General features: G+C 31.9%; 3 protein-coding genes, 1 long non-coding RNA gene and 1 other non-coding gene across 9 annotated transcripts; 4 read left to right on the top strand and 1 right to left on the bottom strand.

Moving 5' to 3' along the window:
- Window positions 1-2,279: 2,279 nt before the first annotated feature.
- Window positions 2,280-4,183, top strand: LOC127253016 (transcription factor MYB1R1-like). 2 transcript variants are annotated; one of them, XM_051277415.1, is made up of 3 exons: window positions 2,280-2,659; window positions 2,895-3,088; window positions 3,688-4,183. In XM_051277415.1, exons 1-3 carry the CDS (start codon window positions 2,365-2,367, stop codon window positions 3,946-3,948), a joined length of 750 nt encoding a protein of 249 aa, XP_051133372.1. In that variant the 5' UTR covers window positions 2,280-2,364; the 3' UTR covers window positions 3,949-4,183. The 2 variants fall into 2 exon arrangements, with proteins under 2 accessions (XP_051133372.1, XP_051133371.1); XM_051277414.1 differs by having other exon boundaries at window positions 2,284-2,659; window positions 2,880-3,088.
- A 1,583-nt stretch (window positions 4,184-5,766) lies between these two features.
- On the top strand, window positions 5,767-5,928 carry LOC127253129 (U12 minor spliceosomal RNA). The gene has a single exon (XR_007839222.1). It is a non-coding gene; the product is annotated as a U12 minor spliceosomal RNA (small nuclear RNA).
- A 156-nt stretch (window positions 5,929-6,084) lies between these two features.
- On the top strand, window positions 6,085-6,835 carry LOC127253018 (uncharacterized). The gene is made up of 2 exons (XR_007839181.1): window positions 6,085-6,207; window positions 6,521-6,835. It is a non-coding gene; the product is annotated as an uncharacterized LOC127253018 (long non-coding RNA).
- A 1,010-nt stretch (window positions 6,836-7,845) lies between these two features.
- Window positions 7,846-15,173, bottom strand: LOC127252978 (uncharacterized). 4 transcript variants are annotated; one of them, XM_051277372.1, is made up of 16 exons: window positions 14,978-15,173; window positions 13,527-14,068; window positions 13,366-13,448; window positions 12,931-13,085; window positions 12,467-12,531; window positions 12,148-12,342; window positions 11,972-12,026; window positions 11,502-11,672; window positions 10,984-11,120; window positions 10,555-10,744; window positions 10,410-10,469; window positions 10,083-10,337; window positions 9,583-9,841; window positions 9,295-9,500; window positions 9,153-9,203; window positions 7,846-8,500 (listed from the first exon to the last, which is right to left on the bottom strand). In XM_051277372.1, exons 2-16 carry the CDS (start codon window positions 13,757-13,759, stop codon window positions 8,210-8,212), a joined length of 2,406 nt encoding a protein of 801 aa, XP_051133329.1. In that variant the 5' UTR covers window positions 13,760-14,068; window positions 14,978-15,173; the 3' UTR covers window positions 7,846-8,209. The 4 variants fall into 4 exon arrangements, with proteins under 4 accessions (XP_051133329.1, XP_051133331.1, XP_051133332.1 ...); XM_051277374.1 differs by having other exon boundaries at window positions 10,633-10,744; XM_051277373.1 differs by having other exon boundaries at window positions 7,848-8,500; window positions 10,984-11,117.
- Window positions 15,174-16,502: 1,329 nt separating this feature from the next.
- Window positions 16,503-20,714, top strand: LOC127253109 (uncharacterized). Its single transcript, XM_051277549.1, has 4 exons — window positions 16,503-16,626; window positions 17,195-17,371; window positions 18,407-19,534; window positions 20,370-20,714. Exons 1-4 carry the CDS (start codon window positions 16,612-16,614, stop codon window positions 20,403-20,405), a joined length of 1,356 nt encoding a protein of 451 aa, XP_051133506.1. The 5' UTR covers window positions 16,503-16,611; the 3' UTR covers window positions 20,406-20,714.
- Window positions 20,715-22,121: the final 1,407 nt, after the last annotated feature.

Genomic DNA, 22,121 nt, shown 5'->3' with positions numbered 1-22,121 from the left:
TCAGGCCAAGCAAGATTCGACCTTCATGAACCCGAACACAACCCGATTCATTAGTGTGTCGGGTTAGGCACGGCTTGAAAATTTTCCAGCCTATTTTTAGAGGGCCAAATACAATTTTTTCGTACTGTTTCGGACCGAATTTTCGAGTCGTATTTATTTTTGCAGCCTTTAGTAAAATCTCCCCGTCCCATTAAAAAAAGAGAAAGAATTGAGCCTTTAGTAAAATCTCCCCGTCCCATTAAAAAAAGAGAAAGAATTGAGGTGTATTCTCTTTGTCAAAGATATATTATTTATTAAATTATATAAAAATGATACTCCCTCCGTCCACACACAAAGTATATTTTTTTTTTTTGCAGTGTTTAAGAAATAATAGTATTTTAACTATAGTATGTAGTTAAAAGTAGTGTAATGATATTTTTGCCCTTGCTTTCTGGTGTAAAAGTAATGATGTGATGTAAAGTAAAGATATTTGTAGAAAAAAATGGGATATTTAATAAAATATTTATTTTGTAATTGGACGTCCCAAAATAGAAACATGTATATTTTCTAGCTGCATGGAGGGAGTATAATATTTACTTTTTATATGCAATATACGGTTACGAGTTCAACTCACATAATCATGCCATCTTATACAGGTAGGGCTCGGCAAAAAAAATCAAATTGAACTGCCGAATTGTTGAATCGAATTAACTCATCAAATTTGATTCGAATACAAATATTGTATATTTGATATTTATTTGGTTCGTTCGGTTTCGGTTTGACAATTCAAAATATTTGCAAATATTTTAATTAATTGAAATTTTAATGTATTTTTTTTTTAAAAAAAATTGATTCAGTTCGAATTATTTGCAAATATTTTCGATTCGGAAAAAAATATAAAGAATCGAAACCAAATCGAACAAATATTTTGAAAACTAAACATGAATTTTAAAATATTTAGTAAAAAGATTAACTAATTAACAAAAATAATTCAAAATATTGTTTTAAAAAAATATCCATTTCACAAAAATTATGGAGTTTTTATTTGCCAAAATTATGTCATGTTTTTAAACTTATTCACGTTATAAAACACTTGAGAAATTTTGGAATAGTTTTACTATTTCAATTTTTTTTAAAAAAAATAAAAATTATCAAATAAATATTTAATTTTTATTTATTATATTATATTAAAATTGAAGTTTATATTTATAATATCATATTAATACATATTTATATCATATCGAATAATTATATTAATTAAAAATTTTACTATCCAAAACTAAAATTTCACAAATAAACACATATAAGTTTCTTGGCTCACCATTTTTCAATAAATAATTCTTCATAAATATTATTAAAAAAAATACCAATATACATATACATTATTCACTTATAAAAATCAACTATTCAACGTAAATTATAATATTATTTATATTACAAAATAATTTCACCCCATACAAAAAATTAAGTCATTAAAAATGCTGAGTGTCTAAATATTTCACGTAAATTTTTTTATTTTGTGTGTTGAATATCATAATTTTCATAAATATTATTAAAAAAATATATATAATAAATACATACATCAATACATATATAAAATATATATTTTTTCATAAATTAATAAATAAATTATATTTTTAAAAAATATAATAATTTATATTAATCACAATTTTATGTATATAACATAAAAACACATTTATCCACCAACACCAAGTCCAAGTGAAGACATCATTTATTTTTATTTTATATTTAATATTTAATATTTTTAACATTGAATTTTATATTAATATTTCTAATATTGAGTTTTACTTTTTAATATAATTATTTAATTGTATTTAAATTATTACAAACTAACTAATTTTTTAAAATAAATATTTAAATTATTATACTTAAAATATTAATATAACTATGACAAACTTAATAAATATTAATAATTAAAATATTTAAAGATTATTAAATTTATTCATACCATCAATATTAATAAAATAATAATTAATTATAATATATAAAAAATTACACTATCAGTGTGTTTGTTTGAAGGATTTGTAAAGATTTCTACTATTCATCTCATTTTTTCCCAAAAAAACGTCAAATCAAACACTTATTTTTCATTTTTTATATTATACTAAAAATCAAGTTTACATTCAAAACATCACATCAACACCTATTTATATCACATCATACAACTATTCAAATTCAAAATTTTTACTATTCAAATCCCAACTCAAAATCCAAACCCCCAAACAAACACACCCATAAATGTATATTTTAAATAAACTAAATACTAAAATAAAATATAAAGATTGGTGTTCCTACGCCTGATTATATTCCTTTCTTTTGCAATATATCTTCCAAATATTTTTGCCAAATTATAGAGATCATAAAATGTTCATCTCCGGTGATCGCTACTCTGCTGCGAAAATCGCCGGCTATGGAGCCTTGTCTGTCTGCGATGAAATTGTATTGTTTGGTGTGAGAGTGAAAGTAGATCCCATGCGGAAGTGCGTCAGTATGAATAATTTGACGGATTACGAATCCAGTAGCGGCAGTACCGAGAGTAACAATCTATGCGAGAAAAGTGGTGATGATTTGCCGAAGGCGCCGGCACCTGGTGGTGGAGCCGCTGGTTATGTGTCCGCCGACGACGGCGTTCTGTATCCGGCCACAGGAAGTAAGAGAGGTCAGATTTGTCCGAATTTAGAACATTTATTTTATACTGATTTTTTTTTGGTGTATAGCTTTTACTGTAGATTAGGGTTAGACAATCAGATTTAAAAAATGTTAGATTGCTTTTATTGTTTTCGAAATTAGTAATCTATATAAGAATTTATTGAATGGAATTTTTGTTCTTTACCATTTCAATTTCAGTTCCATTTGTTTGGATATGTTTTTTATTTTAGGAATTCCATGGACAGAGGAAGAGCACAAGCTATTCCTAATTGGTTTGCACAAGGTTGGAAAAAGAGATTGGAGAGGAATTTCCAAAAACTATGTCAAAACTCGAACGCCAACACAAGTTGCTAGCCACGCCCAAAAATACTTCATCCGCCACAATAATCTTAAGCGTAGGCGACGGCGCACCAGCGTATTCGACATGACCCCTGACTCGGTAATTGTTAATCATCATTTCTGTTTTTACAATTTATATGAAATAAATGACTGCACCCTGTGGTGTTCTTGCAATCAATTTGAAGTAACAATGAATTTACATTGTATATATTATTTGGTTGTGATAGTTTCCAAGTAATTTATCTAATATTTTGGCAGTGGTTCGAAATTAATTTGAGTTTTTGTTTAAATAATATTTCGATATGATTTTCTTATTAAAAAAAATAGTATATTTTTACGTAAAACCGTGAATGTTAGAATAATATTAATATTGATTTGAATTGAAATTGTAAAAGACCAAATATATAGTATTTGAGAATCTTTGTATTACTTTTTTATAATTTAGAAATTACATGAGACACATTCTTATTTTACAAGAACATTGCACAAAATCTCTAGAAATTACATGAGGATTACCGAAGTATATTAAAAAGTATTGTATAGAATTTCCTAAAAAATAAATTTTGTGTAGATTATAGTACACAATTTTCAAATCACAAGATAGTTATGGATAATTTTGCCTCTGCTTTTACTTTTACTGTTCTCACTGTCTGTTTAATATGGCGTATATACTAATGCGTTTTAATTTCTCGACATTAGATTGTTATGACAGAAGAAGTAGGAGAGTCGCAAGGCAATCCACCCCGGCCAGTCCCGCCACAGCCTATCGTATCTCCACCAATACCTTCCAATGCCAACGACTTTTCGGCTGCGCCTGTTTCAACGCCGGCCAGCCATGTCCAACCATCAATGCAGCATGAAAACGTCGATAATCCAATGCCACCGGTGTCTTTGACGTTGTCATTGTCTTCTTTGGGACAGGATCAGAAGAGATTCAACAATACCATCAAAGTTGCTTAAAGGAAAATGAAGCAAAAAACAATAAATAGGTCAGTTTATCTTAACTACAACCACTTAATTATGAAATTAGATAAAACATAGAATATGGCTATATATCTATCTGTTTTCTTGCAGGGAAAAAAAAATATATCTATGTTTTTGTGCTTGTCTTTTTTATGTCATGTATCTTAGTATCATATCTTTGTGGCCGAAAATAAAACAGGTAGAGCATTTATGAATACTCTTTTTTCTTTTATGTTTTTTTTTGTTGTCTTTGTAGTGCCCATGCTGAATATCCATCCATCTTTTGCTATAGAAAAATCTTGTGGGGTAGTGTTCTTTATGATTGTGGTCTTGCTGCTCTGGTGTTTTCAAAGATTTTTTTTTTTTTTTTAATTTTTTTTGTTGTCATTTTTTTTTCTGAATCCATTATTATGTGGATGGAATAGTGGGGTTTTGGATAGATATTCACTGGAGAATTGGACCATTGTGGAATTTTATTTCTTGGCCACTTAAATTATCCACATGTGATGGGATAAGCAGACACGGTTTTCTAGAGTATTCTCATTTAATGTTGGTAAACAACAGGGGTGTTTATTTGGGAAAACTGAATTTTAAATACACTATTTATTTTTTGTTTTTTGAAGAAAAATATAAAATCAAATATTTATGTTTTATTCTTTTATATTATAATAAAAATTAATTTTACATTCAAAATATTACATCAATATCCATTTATATTACATTATACAATTATTCAAATTCAAAATTTTTACTATTTAAATTCTTAACTCAAAATTCAAACTCCAAACAAACGCACCTTAATGGGAACGATGAAATTTAAAAAATAGGCTGACACAATTTTTTATAATTATTATAAAAATAGTATAATATATACCTACTAATTCAATACATATTATTGTCTACTCCCTCTATTCCTGGTCAAAAGAGCTTTTAAGTTTTGAGTAGATTAAAAAGAAAAATTGATATTTTTGTATTTTAAGTGTTTTTTTTATAAAATAATTATATATATATAATAATATATTTATAATTTTGATAAAAATTAATGAATATCTTTAAAATCGGTCGGACGAAAATAAAATAATAAAATTAATGGTTTGAATTAAAAAATATGAATCCACAATAATAGGTTATAAATTATAAACGTAATAAGAGTATTTGCATCCACAATTTATACACGTATGTATGATGTGTATAACTCTGTTCAATTTCTTTGAATAAATATCAATTAAAATGGAGTGTTTCTTCAAACAACAAAGGCTGGGTGTGCATGTTTTTTAATTTTATTTTTCACAGACACACTGACATACACATCCTTCTAGACACAATCACAGTGAATGATAAAAGGCTCATCAGTTTGTATTAATAATTATTTTTGTCAGTATTTATTTATAACATTATATTTTAAAAAAATTAATTTGCCCCTAGTTTGATTCTAAAATTAATTTTTATTTATTTAAACATATATAAATATAATTTATTAAAAAAAAGTTAAAATTGTTTACCTACTACTGAAACTTACAGCCGCGGCCACAAATCCATCTTCTTTCTTCTCCAATTTCCCCGGTTCACCTTCACCGAGCCGCCGTCACTGGTACGGGTTTGAACCGACTGAACCGCAACCGGCTCTGTTTGGCGACTGGGCCTGGGCCTGGGCCGGGGCCGAAGGATCGTTACTCACTAACAGCAAAGTCTCCCACATCGAAAAAAAATAAAAAAAAATAAAAGAGTCAGCAAGTCTCTCTCCCACATCGGATGGGAGAATTTATTCGGGCAGAGGTGAGTCTATAAAACGGGAAGGAGGGATAGGGTAGAAACTTGCCTTAAACTAATGAGTAAGGAAAACAAAGTGGACGGTGAGAACCGGCCGCAGCGTCCTGACTCCGGTCGTAGGAGGCGCAAGAATTTATGGAGGGGTAATAGGCTGGCCGGGCGTTGACGCTGCTTACTTTGCAGAACTCGCTTGCGCGGGCCTCCCGCTACCCACCCCTAATTTGAAGCGCAAGATTATCGATGATATTTATTTTTGGTATCCATTTAAAAATCATTATTTTACATGAATTGTTTGGTGATTGAACAAAGCAGCAAGTGTGTGAGGTTAAAGAAAGGAAGTACGGATTTTTGTAAGATTTTGTTTGGGATGTCTTTTGCATCTGGAGTTCATCCACATGCTGTAGCTTGAGAAATCTGGTTGGGATATCTTGGTGCATTTGGATGTTCACAGAGGTTTATATATAAATCGACACAAGATGCCAAAAGGTAGGTAAAGTAGCCAAGATAACAACTGTTAAAAGAGTGGGGGTACTTTTTGTCTCTCAAGAACTAGAGGTTGAGGCATTGTGAAACTATTCTTAGGACGATCACCACAACTTTTGATAATCGTTGTATTAATGAGCTGTTTTGTACTTTCTTGTTGTTGTCTCGAGTGATGGCTACGAAGATATAACTTGCTTCTACAGTGCTCATATCTTAGTGGATTAGCTTGGCTTGAAACCCCTAGACATTGGTTAAGTTGGAGGCCGAATTGAGGAAACAAATTTAATGTTGGATTTGAATTGTTGTTTCTGCGCAGTTTTATCATCCAAATAACTCACGAACAACCTATCTGAACAAGAAGAAACCTTTGGTGTTTGGTTGAATTGTTCCTTCGACATATACACGGATTTGAGACCCAACACCTACTTTGAAGTTATGTGTGTGAGAAGATATATAGAGAGAAATTTCGATTTCCTTGTTTGTTTGTTTGTCCAAAAAATGAAATATATGTGGGAATTATGAGAAAAACTAGTTGTCCATTTTTACATATCCAAGAATTCTCCTGTAATGTTTGTTATAGAATAGCTGAACTATTGTCTCATATAAGGAAAAGGTCACGATGCATTCTGGATTTTGCCTCTCTTCAAATTCAGCTTGGATCATATGCTGAATGCCTAAAATTAATTATATATATTTATATTATTTAATATCATAAATTAAAAATGATTAACTTCTAAGCATTCAGCAAACTGTTGAATTTTATTATATCAGCATATGATCCGAACTGGTTCGAATTTGCAATTTATTGATACAGTTTTTGAAGTTTTTATATGATATTTGAGGAGAGGACATGGTATTTGATGTAATATTTAAAAATAAAATAAATAGTGCAAAAATTTTCAAAAATGTATATATAATCTGAGCATTAGGTTTAGTATTTGTAGTGTAGTACAAACATAAGGTGAGTAATTTTCCATCTTAACAGACTGTAAAGTGTAAACAAAGGCTAAAAACTCTTGATTCGATGTAGTTAATGTATTGGAAAAAAATAAATAAAGTTCATAATTTGTTATTAATAAAAATTAAAAATCATAGAAAATATTACTCTAATGGAGTAAACAAATGAAATATTCCCTATGTGATAGAATTTCTTGTGTACTTTCGAAATTTAGTTTGAGTCTTTTATTACGTGATACACTTTGAAAATACAATTTTTTATTTAACAAAATAGTGTATGTAGATTACTTTCAAACAAACAAAAAAAATTCTCAAAACCCACTAATTGCATAACTTAGCACATAAGTGTGAATGTTTGGTGTGTTAAATTTAAAAAAATATATATATATATAATAATGTAACATTTATATCTACATTATGATTATTTTATATTTTCAGAATATATCCATATTGATTTTTAATTTTTAATTTTATTTTGAAATTGCAATCTACGTAATATAGAAGGTATTACAAATTTGTGTAAAACATTTAATGCAATACTACGTACTTACACAGGAGCCAGCGTCATTCTTAAAATCTTTATACTATATTTTCTATCTTATTTACACTAATATTTAAATACAAAATAGAATTTTAGTATATTTTAAATAAAAATAAGTTCGAATCTAATATTGTAGAACAATATTTTTCCATAAACATTTCAAAAATAAATTTAGCAATATATATAAACAAAATGCTCGAATTATAAGCTTAGCACCTGTTCATAACATCTGGCGTTCATCGTCTTCCCTCTATGTTAAATTTATAATACAGCTTAGCTCTTGCTCGAATAATAAACTTAGCACCTGTTTCGCTTCATTAAATACACTCGAATCCCGTCGAATTTTACACAGCAATAATCGAGCATTGTATGCACCGGCGCCCAGGGTGATTTCCAGATAGTTTTCACAGCTTTCCCGGTCCGCCATCCCCAGGATTCAACGGTAGTTATCCCCCCGAGCGAAAAGGTCGAGGTAGGATGGATGGGACATTCGGGAAATGAGAAAGATCAGCGGAATAGATCGGGGAAGGACCACATTATGAACTTGGCGAAGATGTCTGTCTCCAGGAACTCGATGTGGGCAGCCCGGCCGATGATGGTGTTCAGGCTCGTGCCTTGCGTGGAGATGTCGAAGTTGACGTCGCAGCGCATGAACATTCGATGCTCCGAGGATGGGGACTGTATTTGGTCCAAGAGGTTGTCGAGCATCTCCAGAAAGGCTCTGCCCTTTCTCGAATTGTCTCCTACAGACGCGGCGCATGACTCGATTCTTGCAGAATGGTAAGGCACGTACCCGTCCTGAAAACATATGTAATTGATTACTAAAACATTACTCGGGCCGAACTAAAAGGAAAGTGATTACGAGAGCGCTAAATCGATAAATATGTCTACACTCGAACAAAATTAACAAATAATGGACCACATTATAAACTATAGAGTGACTTCTAACCACAAGTCAAAGGGGTCTTTCTCTGGTTTTGATCTCGAACTATTTATAAAAAATATTTATCCACAAATCATCAAATCAAACACTTATTTTTCATTTATATACTCACTCTGTCATGTCCGACTCTAAGGTCACATCTACTTTTTCGTGGGTTAATCTCTAAATATTAATTATTATATTAAAACGTATACAAATCAAGGGAAAATGACATAATACTTATATTAGTGTCTTATAATTTGTACAAAAAATTATACAAATATAATGATATTTTTAATATTAAGTACAGTGACATAAAAAGTAAATGTAATCCTTAGAGGCCGACGGAAGAAGTATTACATAAAGAAATAATTTTTCACTCACGCCATTGCATCAAACATCTATATATATATATATATATATACAACAGACTATGAAAGAACCCTGTTAGGCATCCAGCATATAACTGAAAAAACATCTCTCGAAAATTTTAAAGACAAACAAACATAAAAAGTGCGAATATATCACCTGGGGTGAAGATAGCAGTATAATATTTTGGAAATGCTCCAATGTTCTTTCCTGAAAATAGATAGGTCAAAAAGACAATCAGAGAGCCGATAGGGATATAAAAGTACACTTTCAGCCAGCATTGGCTGAGCTCAATCGATACCTTAGACAGTTTGTATAAGAAAGTGTTTTGCAAATCAGAGTCATCGGTGAAAGTCAGCTGATGGATACACTGAGTGCCTCGGAACTTCTTCAAGACCCACAATCCACCATTGAACAAAGAGTTTGAGCTGTAAAGATAACCGAGGTGTGGGCCAGAGACCGAGAGATAAGTATAAAGATATCTCAGATACGGAATCATAGCAGTATCTGCAAGAGATGTCGTACAAATCAATAATGAGCATAGTTTTGGAGGGTAGCTAAGTGATTAAAATCTCTATAGACGAAAAACCTGTTAGTGCTGTTCGTAAGATGATATTCCCGATGGAATGTCCAACGAAGCTTAGCCGGATTGTTCTCAAGACCCCAGATCTCGATGCCTTGTCCATTTTCTTTTTCACAAAAGATACAACCTCTTGAGCTAGCCTTTGCCCCATTTCTCTAAAATCTCCGGATGTCTTCTCTTCATTAACCTCTGACATTAAAAATTCTGTCTTCGGGTCTAATAAAAGCCACTGGTTTCGAACAAGCCGGAGGTCGAGATGATGACCCTGCAAGTAGATCATGCCTAAGCATTTTAAAATATCTATTTATAACCTAAATAAGGGCGGCATGGGTCCACATCTACATTCAAAGCAATAGTCAGATTTTGGGTCGGGAGAGGGTTATGAGTTTGTGGTAGTTTCAGCCTCTTAACATCCCTAAACTAGAGTAGATTATTAATTATTATTTTCAGAGCTATCATCAAATGCAAAAAAAGTAAAATTTAAATCAACAGAGGACGTGACATGCCTGGAATCCATGTACAAAAACTACAATCTTCAGGATGCGGCCCTTTTGATGAGTTCCTGCAACAGATAGTGTGTTTGAGGGTTTAGGATCAGCCACGGCATTCAGGCTGTTTTTATCTTTCTCCTCCACTTGGCTGAAGTAAGAATTTCCACTAGTCGAGCTAATGGGAGCATGGACAACACGTTCGACAATCACAATGGGGATGCGGGATGGGTCTCCAAATATGTACATGTCTTGTACAGACCGGCTGTTGATCTGCAGCAAAGTGATACCTTTTCCAAGTTACTACTGATTTCATTTAAAAGGAGAACATTTAATCGAACGCACCCTCATTTGCGCAATACTTCGCCTATGGAGCTCAGCCCTCATAGCTGCCATTTGTGCAGGCTGCAGACATAGAAACACAAGCCATATAGTGTTTGTGGCAAAAGTTATTGAACAAAGAATGAATTAGAGTGTGATGGTACATTACATCTCTAGTTAACTTGCGCAGAGACAATGTTTTACCACGAGAACCATTACTAGAGCTGTCTTCGCTCATGCTACTTACATGCTGATGAGGCATCTCAACTTTAGTATGGACCATCCAGATTGACCATTCAGTTTGACGATCAACAGCCCACTCTTCACACAGAAATTCGAGAATCTTCTTTACATTTACCCTGGAAGGAAAAAGCCCTCAGTTGTGGGATATCATTTGCAGTTTACAGTAAAAAAGATGGCCCAGTTAGTCCAATAAAAAGATACAAGAGAATTCAATTTTAAATAAAATAATTTATTCAGCACCGAGAAGTTATGAATGAGCAATATGTATAAAAGATAGTTGTGTAATAATAAATAGCATTAGAATTCGGAATGTGATATATAAAAGCTGCAGAAAATTTAATGAGAAACGACAAACCTGTGAAAGTTTAGAAACATACTCCATAAATAGAACATTTGATTGCCAATCAAATCAAATGCTTTGAGCAGTTTATCTTCTGGCAAAGAATGAAGAATGCTATCACTCGAATAGTCAACTTCCCCATTTGGTTTCTGCTTAAGGAATACAATACTAGAATCTCAGGGTTTCAATTATAAGCAAAATAAAGCAAGAATGATGAAGGGAAAACACAAGGACAAACACAATAAGATGGTTGCATACAACAATGTTGTTCTTCCTTATTTAAAAAGCTAATCTAAACTTCTATGTGACAATTATTACTCTTGTTGTATTAATTGAATCAAATGAGTTATATGATCAATTAGACTTGACCTAAATCTGACAAATTTGTTACAATTGGTTTTGTCCCAATTCTCAAATCATCCTGACAAACCAAAACCTGGATCTATTATACTATATTTGCGTCAGATTATTACATCATGCCAATTATTCTCATGCTAAGAGAATCCACAACTTGGTTGAGAATTGCTAGATACCTGCTTTGGAACTTCAGCATCAGCCAGATCCAGATCTGCTTGAGTCAAACTGGTCAATTCTTTCAAAGTAAAATCCTTGATATCAATTGGCTTATCAATAGCCTTGCTGAGCTTTTGTAGCTCCTCCACAAGTATGTCACGAGCACTTGATAATGCTTTCACTGCAATAATCTGATCAGATAGATATTACATCAGCAAGACATTAAAGAGAGAATAAAGAATGAAATTTATTCTCCAAAGGGAAACGCAAAGGCAGTGTAATAATAAACAAGCACTTGATAATGCTTTCACTGCAATAATCTGATCAGAGAATTATTACATCAGCAAGACATTAAAAATCGAATAAAGAATGAAATTTATTCTCCAAAGGAAAACACAAATTCAGTGTAATAAACAAAGTAGTACTTCCAGATAACAATATACTATTACAATCACAGCAACAAGCAGAAACATGTGTTGTCACCATGTACCTGTGTTGCTCTATCATGCCATGTAGAAGCACCAGTTCCATTATCTTTAGTATCGCTGAAGGAAAGAAATTCATGAAATTACTTCAACCAAGTTTTAAACCAAACAAAAGGGTGATGGAAGACTGAAAAAGTACACCGTAATCATCCTTGAGCAAAGGATAAAGCTTTCAACAAACCTTGATACCTTCTGCGAGGTGGTGTAGACCCTACGTTTCAGAAGGCTGGCATGCACACATGTATCTACTAATACAGAATGAAAAGCATCAAAATAAACCGGACAATACACATGCAATCCCAACAGCGCTTTTGGGGGAAGGCGGAATTCGTGAACTGCAGCAGGGCTCGTGTCTAAACAAGTTTGAACAATGGACCTAGAAAAGTGCACGAAACATAGTTAAGCACAGGTCAACATAATTCAGGGCATCATTGATTGACTCTAAAAAATAACGACATAACATCCACATTTTACAAGAAGTTAAAGTACATGCTGCTAACCTGTTCTCCAACACAGGCGTGTACAACAGCTCAAACTTCAGAATAACAGCCGACTTGGATATTCCCTGGTATTTCAAATACCATGTAAGAATCCAAAAATAACCCAAACAGTATAACATTCAATGTTCAAGCATATTAAAAGGATAAGGATGTACTCAATTTTAGAGCTTGCTTACTTCCATAGATATGTCATCAAAATATACTTATTTTAGCTCTAGTAACATAGAACCATTTGTCCTCCCCCTAAAACTGCCGATTTTATATCACCTTCGATGTATGTATCAACTATAGTAGTATAAATTATAGCTTTATCTATCAGTTCATTGCTTCGCTATCTTTTTCATGATTCTCACCACATAAAGTAGCATACGTGTATAAAATGTCTATTTATAATAAAGTGCATATTGCATGCTCATAACACAAACAAAAGGAAAGAAAAAAAATATAAAAAATGAGAGCATTACCTCAAGTTTATACAGCGGTATGCTGAAAGAGACCATCATAGCCAAAAGTATATCCTGTCTCGCATATCTAATTCGAAAAGGTGGTGTAGAAAAACTATGATCTGTGTCGTCAATCCTCCATACTCCAATGATATCATTAGAACCCAAATCAGGAGCTGGACAGATAAAAAAAGCACATCAATCAATGTGGCTATTTAAATGGTCAAAGAGAAGATCATAAAACAATAAGTAAGCAGGCATGTGTAAATGTAAAGGGTAAATAAACATTAACTAAAGAAAGCAAGAGTCCTCAGAATGCTTCAGCTTTAGTAAAATTTAAGCAGACCAGCGACACATTAAAATAGTCATCTAGATGCATGAAAAACAAATATAGGTAGAAATAATAAGTATTAGTATAACAAAATAAACCCTTTATAAGGATACCAGGACAGATACCTTCATATTGAACAACTCTTGCCGGAATCCCCAGACCAGAGTCACCATCCTCCCACCTTAGCATAATCTTAAGTTGATACCATCTAAGATGACATTAAAATAAGAAACCAAAAAACACATGGTTCACCCAAAATATAAGTTAAATACATTGAACAACTCACCCTTGCTGAAACAAGTCAAGGTTGTGAAATCGATGGATGTATATCGAAATTTCATTTGAGACCTCCATCATTCGCTGTTTAAATGGATTACTATAGCTAGGCTTGAGAACATCAAGTTCATTCGGGCCAGTTAAAGGTTTCACATCAGGACAATCCAAACTCTTGGGGCTCACTGATGCTGATCGGTTAAACCCATTGATCATCCATTTGAGACGTTGCACAAAAAGTGACATCTATGCTGTGCTTGTGTGCTGGAAATTCGCATCCCTCCCAAACCTCAGACCCAAAAGCTAATTATATATGGTCATGTATTGTACTGATCTCAAAAATTAGCTTGTAGCAAGTCAGTTAACACAGCAGGTTCACACCAAAAATGGATGGAATACTTCTTACTGGGGGTAGATCTTGTGCTGAGAGGACTCTTCACAATACAACCCCCACAATCAGAGATACGATGTTTTACTTGCTATTGCAATTCGACCTATAGATGCATATTAACTTCAATGTTGCAATTCACAGCGCAGCAACACCACAGAAATGTCCTGACCATCACATATCAACAGAAAGAAGAAGGATTAGGAAACAAGTAGTATTTCTAAAATCTAATAGGTAATTTCGTTAGAAATTTATACAATAATACAACTATATAAAACAAGACAAAACGGATGTACGGACTATTAACTACAATCCGACAATCTCTTTAAAACAACGCTCCACGTGCATTAAATCTCCGGAAAAAAAGAGATCTTTTCAGGGAGATCCAATGCTAAGTGAATCAACTTTACAAAAAGGGTATCTTTTCTGGGAAAACCATTTAACCAAAAGTAGCTAATTACATTATTTGAAAGCTATTATCCTTTATAGTTATATTTCATGATCATAAATTCTTAACTGCTAGTCAAGCAGAAAAGTGCAAACAAAAATGACACTACAATACGTTAACACTAGTGGTTGTGTTTTTCACTTTACTTATCATAGGTGGTGCTGATCTAAGTGATAGTGATTTATCATAGTTATCTCAGGTGGTGATCACGGAAATTCTCCAAACATTAAATACACAAATGAAAATCTTAAGAAAAGGGCACATCTTTACACATTAAATGTAGAGCAAAACTCTTGAGTCAAGGGAAATTCTCCAAGCATTAAATAAAACATTGAACCCCAAACAAAACAATACCAACTTCAGGCAGCGCTAACACTCGAATCATACATAAAATTGAAAAACGAAAACACCACAAGAAAAGCAACAAGCAATTTTCCCCCAACCGCAAGAACAACAAATCACAAAAATGAAGATCACATGAACTTGAACAATAGAATAAACAAACAATCAAGCTATCGCGCTGCTAGACAAGTAGAAAATCACAAGAAGAGAGAACTTCACGGCATTGCATCCAAATCCTACTAATCTGATTGAGTGGGTTTTTAATAATGAGCAAACGCAAAATAACCTGGAAACGAAACTATTCCTCCCCAATTCCGGAAGGCACGATGGAAGTGGCAGTCGTGCACGCGGTCCGGCGGTGGAAGCGAAAACGCGGCGGTTGGCGGCGGCACAGGGAGGCGAAGAGTGTTGAAGAATTAAGAAAGAGTGAATTACGAGGAAACCTGGCAGACATCAAGCTCGACTCCACTTCACCTGGTTCTTTTCTGTTCATTGATTTTTTATTTTTTTTTTCAAAAAAAAAAGAATCTATTTTTAGGTCAAAGGGTATAGTTGGAATTTGATTGGAATCCACTTATGTATAATTTGTCCTCGTTTTTTTTGCTAATGATAATATTTTCCATTTAATATTTTGGACAAATACTCTAGATTTTTCTTTTTTTTTAAAAAAAACACATTTTTAAAGAAAAAAATTAATATAATAAATATATTTATTATTTTTATATTTTTCATACAATTTCTTTTTATTTTAAATTAAATAAAAATAAAAATTCTTCAAATCAAAATACAAAACAAACTCACTTTCCTCCGATTCTCATAATATCTTTTTAAAATTGTAATATTTCGACAATATGTCAATATTTTTCTGTAAATAATTTCTTGTAAATTGATGATGCATAATTATTATTCCGTCTACAAAATGTATGTTTATTTAAATCACATCAATTTTAACAAATATAATTGTATTATTTTGATACAATTATTTTCGATTTTATTTTCTTATTATTCGTTAAATTTATTTACAATTTATATATTTATTTTAATAAATAATAATTAATTTATTATTATTTTTATTTATCATATAATATTATTATCAATTTTTTAATAAAATATTTATATTGTACTTATTTTATTTCTTATCTATTCTGTTTTTATATTTAACATAATTAAATCAACCAAACAGTTTTCGTTAATTGTGAGGGAATATTTTGAAGAACATTAAATAAAATATATGAATAGATATAACATATACATAAGCAAATGTGATATTAAAAAGATATTTTGAATAGATAAATTATTTTATATAAAAAAAAATTAGTACTATAATGTTTAAAAACAAACATGAATTTAGTACATTGAGCGTATATATTCTATGATATATGCTTAATAATTTTATTGTACATATTTAACAATTTAATTATTTTCTTTTTATAGTATTACATGTATTATTATTTTTATTTGAACAAAATTTAAAATGCTAATATTTATTTTTATTATAGTGTATATATATTCAATTAAAATATATATTATTTTTAATTTTAATTATAGATTAATTTTTATGGAATAGAACAATAAAGGAAAAAAAAAAGGAAAAATCGATGAGAATAAGTGGAAATGGGAACACCTTTTTCCCTCCAAAAGACCATCTCCATGCACAGAGGCACGTGTCCTACCCACGTGGTCCAATAATAATTCGCCACGTCGCCCAATGTGGGACCACACGGTAGCAGAATTGTGAGCATGCAGGGCATTTTCGTCAACGGGTTAATCCGGCAGGGGCAAATTTGTACTTTCATTCCATAGAAGTTTCAGTTCATAACAGACAAAGCGCTGCTGAGCAAACCAAAATTAAAAACCAGCAAACCTTCGGCCCGGAGAAACCTCGGGCGAAAAAATCGACTCTGCGAAGGAATTCTGGCAATGGACGCCGATGAGGTAGGTTTTCTGCTTTCTTTCCAACTTTCTGATTGAAGCGGCCGCTGTGTTGTGGCGCCGGTGCCGATTTTTTGTTTTTATATATCTTCAACTGTACCGCCAACTACCTAACTGATTCCCCTAAACCCCCCTTAACCGTTCGCCTGCTGTTTCTTCTCTGCATTCGTGCTGTGCGTGTTTGGATTCTGATGATCTTCGATTGTTCTTATTTGACGCGATTTTTGTGGTTTTGGGGGAGTTGTATTTAGAGTGTGGTGTTGTTGAAATTGATTTGACTTGGTTTTGTTTGGTTATGTGTGAAATGGTGGTGTCTTCGATTTTCCTTTTGCTTTTATAGGATGATTGTGAAAGTTTATGCCGTTTTCTGAAGTTTTGTGCGTCTTCCCGTCGAAAGTTTGGTGTTTTATTTATTCTTTCGTAAAGATAGGGGTTAATTCTGATGGAACGTTGTTGGAATCTGTAGGTGAAACTTATGTAATTTGTTCTTGATTCAATTTATACAAACAGGAATGAACATATGTTTGGGTGTGGTGATTTTTCTTATAAAATGTTCTTTTCTGGAGCGCAGAAACTGACTTCTTTGAAGAAGGCATACGCTGATATAATATTGAGTATATCAAAGGAGGCAGCGGCAAGGGTAATGGCGTCAGAGAGGAAGTCAGCAAGATACCAACATGAGCTGAAGGTGGCAAAGGAGGAGGGCGTGCGGATACTGCTGCGCCTCAAGCAAATGATGGATTATCAGGTGGATCTTAAGATTTGAAGTTTATGTCTGATTTGTGTTTCCCTCACTGCCATTGATTATTTCCCCTCACTTCCATGGATTACTCATGGATTATTTTCCCCTCATTTCCATGGATTTCTTAAACTGGTGGCATTAGCCAAATGAACCCTTTTTTCTCTTCGGTGTTGGCAATTTATTAGCTGAATTTGTTGATGGACAATGATGTGTATGTTATATGTATGAAGGTATCTCTGATGTTTTTTGTGGGTTCTATGTTGCAGTAATATATACCTGGACTTGGCTTTTATTCCCTTGTACTAATATTCCTTTTGTAGCTGATCAATGCGTGTGACAGGGGTTTATTGCCATATCCGTAAGAAAAACATGTTGGTTTCAACTTTGCTTTGGCGTGTGCTTTTGTAACATGTCAACGTGTTTATTCTTCTAACGGCATGTATTGATCTTTTGGAATCTTTGAGATTCATAAAATATCTTGTTTGAGACTTTTTTGTTTCTTTAAACTTTGAGGAATTATACCAGAAATAAGTTTTAGCTTCCAAGGATATAGTTGTCTTCCTACATTGAATAGATCGTAGATTTCGTTAGTTGAAATTTTTTGTGGCACATGTTCTTTTATTAATCTCCATACATGATGACTTGATGGTATCATTTGTCTTTGTAGTTCTTACTACTACAAGTTTATGATGCCTGAATTACAATAGCCATGTTGTTGTTGATATGAAAAGATCTCAAAATGGTGGTGTTTGTGGAATCGCAAATCGCTTATGTATTAACTATTTTGTGTCTGAAATGAAAGCATGCATTTCTTAGTCAACGGCATGGAACAAACTCAGATATTTTGCATTTTGCTTTTCTCCCACCTTAACTATGTCTTATTTACTGTTAAATTTGAACAAACTTACTTGACTTTTCTGCTGTGTTTTTGGTTTTGATCGCCAGGTAATTATCAATACTATGTTTTCCTTTGAAAATATTTAGATTAATAACACGTGCCGGTATTATTTATTTCACCTAACTATTTGGTCAACCTCACAGGCTAGTGAAGCGGAGGTGGCATCATTGAATCAACAGAAGAAGATTGAAGAACTCGAAGCTCAGCTTCATGAAGCTGAAGATATTGTAAAAGATCTCCGAGAGGACTTGGAAAATGCGCAGACTGAACTAGGAAGGTTGAAAAAGGAGAAACTGCAGCATGCGAATGAACCTGGTTATGATTGCTCAAGAGAAAGACAATCCAGTGACTTCCTTCTTTGCAAAGAATCCTCTGTCCCTGCTTATGTGACAATGCCATGTCTGAGCCAGAGAAATGAATGCAGGAAGTGCCATAGCGAGTTAGCTTGCTATTGTAGTGCATCTGTTGGGTGTCAAGATTTGCCCTCTATAATATTGAGAGGTAAGGATCCTGGACAATACAGAAACGGATGTACCCATAGAATCCTTGCATGCGAGAGGAATCTTTTGGATAGAGATCTTTGTCTCTCAGAGGAAACTGATGAAATAAAGGACAACAACAATGATAGAGATCAAGAAGCAGGCAAGGACTCACCTGTTTCAGGGGCTGAAATTCTTTGTGAACTTGCCAACCTTGGCAGCTCTCAATCTTTTCTTCATAAAAGGAAGAGAGCTAATAGAAGAAAGACTGTATTTCCATCAAGTGATGATTATGGGCATACTTATGGGCGTTTTGACAGTGTAGGTCTTGGACCATTCCCACAGATAGCTGACTCACAAAATGAACTAGTAGGTTTTCTAAAATCTTCTGAGAAAGAAAGCAGTCTCGTGGAAATTTTCTGTGACAAGACAGCTTGCAAGGATGGAGTAGATGGAAGAATGGTATCTTTGGGAGAGGAAACTGGAGTTCCAGATTGCTTACGTAAACTGGATGCTGACAAAGTTGATTTGCCGTCAGCGGGCTTAGAATCAAATCAATCTGAATTGAAAAATGGGATTTCTGGACAACCTTCGAAGGAAAGAGTAATCAAATACACATTTCAACGCAAGCGGAAGAGACAAGAATTAAATGGTGCTGAAGTGAATCCGGCTGAGATTGAGAACAAGACAGTGAATGAGAAAATTATTGATCAGAAGATGGAGCAAGTCAAACCTAACTTGTCAATTGAGTCTTCAAGAGAAAGTAGGCGATTGGCACAGGTTGCTCGACAGGTAGTCTAATAAAATCTTCTATAATCAGTCTTAATTTATGGTCTTTTTCAATTTTTCTTGACTATATAGGAAGTATTTTATGCAAAAGGCATTGAGTCCATGTCAATGACTATCAATAAATGATGAAAGGGATAAAATAGTCCAAAATAAGAGCCCAGGAGTTGAGTATATCTTGTTTAATGCCTAGGCAAATACTGTAGGTTTATGCTCTATCTATTTGCTTAGCATCAATTTCGACAGAATATCAGTACTGAGTCTGAAAATAAAATCATTTTAGTCGTTGGCTGCACCATGAAGACTTACATAAACCAGCAATCTGACTCTGCTTTAAATGATATTAACAGTTCCGTAATTATTATTCTATATAGGGTACATTTTTTTTTTTTTTTTTTTGTGCAATTTTGTGACTATATGATATGACATGGTGGGTATCTTATTTTGATTTCATTTCATACCCAAAACCTGATTATCATGCTTTTTATTAATTTATTTTTAATCAGCTTACACAAAGGTTCTACCCCTTATCTGTTGGTTTTTATACAGAAACCTTCAATACGTGTAAATTTTCATTTCAATTTATCCATATATCTGATTCACTCGATGGTGCTCTAGCCTTCAACAGTTCAACTATCATGTTGTAGTTTGAACAATTATTTGTTAAGAATAATTAAGTACTTTCACTCTAGTTTAGTGTTGTTTTGAAAACAAAAGACAGCAGTCGTCCTTTTGCTTATATTTTTGGACGTGTGAATCATGATTATTCTCTTTTGTGCTCTTCCCATCATAAAATCTATTGTTGTTTTAACACTTATATTGGATAATCTTGCGGTTGCAGCTCATATCTTTATCGGAGAAGAAGTGGTGGCATTAAATGTGCAGTGGCTGACGGGAGGAATTGTTTTAATGTGCTGCTTCTGGTTAGGTGAGGCTTAAAAGAAGGTATCATCTAGAGAGATAGGAAGAGAGAGAAAGGGAGTTGTGGATGATAGACCAACGTAGAGAAAGACTTGTGAAGGTTTTTAATGAGTTGGATAAACAGGGAGACCATAAGTACCTTTTAAATTATTATTAGTATTATTATCATGATGTAGCATATGTTTATGTGCTCTTCTTCTTCAGTCACTTTCTTTATTAAGACAATTAATGATTCGTTATAGTAATTATGTGCACTTCTTTAGTATTTTTTATATCATTATGATTTTTATTTAACTATTCACTTTTAGGTTGTGTTCTGCATATTTGTCTCTATGTTTCATTATTTATTTACTTTTAGAATAAATTGTTATAGTTTAGTTTAAAATGTTTTTCTTGAATGATTTTAACCTATTTCGAAGATTTTTTTAGAAACCAAAAAAAATTGTTTACTCATGTTTCCAAATTTGTTTTGCTTCTTTATTTATTAAGAGTTGTTTTTTGAAAATTAAAATGTTGTATTGAAATTTTTTATTTTCTATATAAAATATCTAGTTACTTCAAAGAGGTTGTGTTTCTAGAAAATTAAAATGTTAGTATTGAAATATTTTATTTTCTATATAAAATATCAGCTACGTCAAGGAGATGTGTTTGGTTAATGATTTTAGTTTGAAGTGTTTTTATATTTTAATATAAATTAAAAAATATATTTTCTTTGTATACCGATATTATATTATATTAAGTTTTTTAAAAAGAAATTGTTTTTGTTTTTACTTTTTTTTAAAAAAAAAAAACCACAGGATTATAGGAGTAAAATAGTTATACATAACAAAATTTTCACCAATTATTATTAAAATATACTACTATTTATTAAATTCTCTGAAAAAAATAAATATGTATTTTGTAATCTAAAAGAATAAATATGTATTTTGTAAATTTTCGGAAGAAGTAATATTTCGTATTGGTAAATTAATAAAATAAATATATTTTACATACTTTATGAATATGTACATATAGTATCCCATTAACAATATTGCTACAATCTTTAGTTGGATGAAGTCGTCCATATTTTTTATACTCTTTTTGGTCCACACAGTAAAATATAATTTGTTTGGATTTAATTTAAAATTGTGAATTTATACATATAAATACTATTTTTAAACACATAATTTTCTATTGAGAATTGATAGATGATCAGTATAAGTTTTTATTTGAAAAAAAAAAAAAAAAAAAACAACAACACAAATATACCATATATATTTTGTCATTTATATGGCTACAAATACATAATTTTATTCCATAAATAGACATATAATATTATAAAATAGAATAATATTTTATAGTTTATTTGATAAATATAAATATATAATATTATTAAAATATAATATTACTTCATATAAAAGTATAATATTTTTATAAAATACTTTTTTAGACGTAAGCGTTATAATCTTTTTTTTTTTATATATATATAATTATTTTATTATTATGTTTGAAATATATGCCATTTAATTATTATCTAAATAAAAAAATAAAACTAAAATAATAAAAAGAGTACATAAGGTTTGGTTTGTTACAAAACATAGCATCAAACATGTTTGTGTTGCACTACAAATAGCAAACTTAAAATGCTGTTTACATACACATTTAAGTTTTTATATTATTTATTATAATATTT

The sequence above is a fragment of the Andrographis paniculata genome, unplaced genomic scaffold, assembly GCF_009805555.1.
Source record: "Andrographis paniculata isolate CXL003 unplaced genomic scaffold, ASM980555v1 Contig49END, whole genome shotgun sequence".
Taxonomy (NCBI): domain Eukaryota; kingdom Viridiplantae; phylum Streptophyta; class Magnoliopsida; order Lamiales; family Acanthaceae; genus Andrographis; species Andrographis paniculata.
The sequence above is the reverse complement of the archived record's forward strand: the minus strand, read 5'-3'. Positions and strand labels throughout refer to the sequence as shown.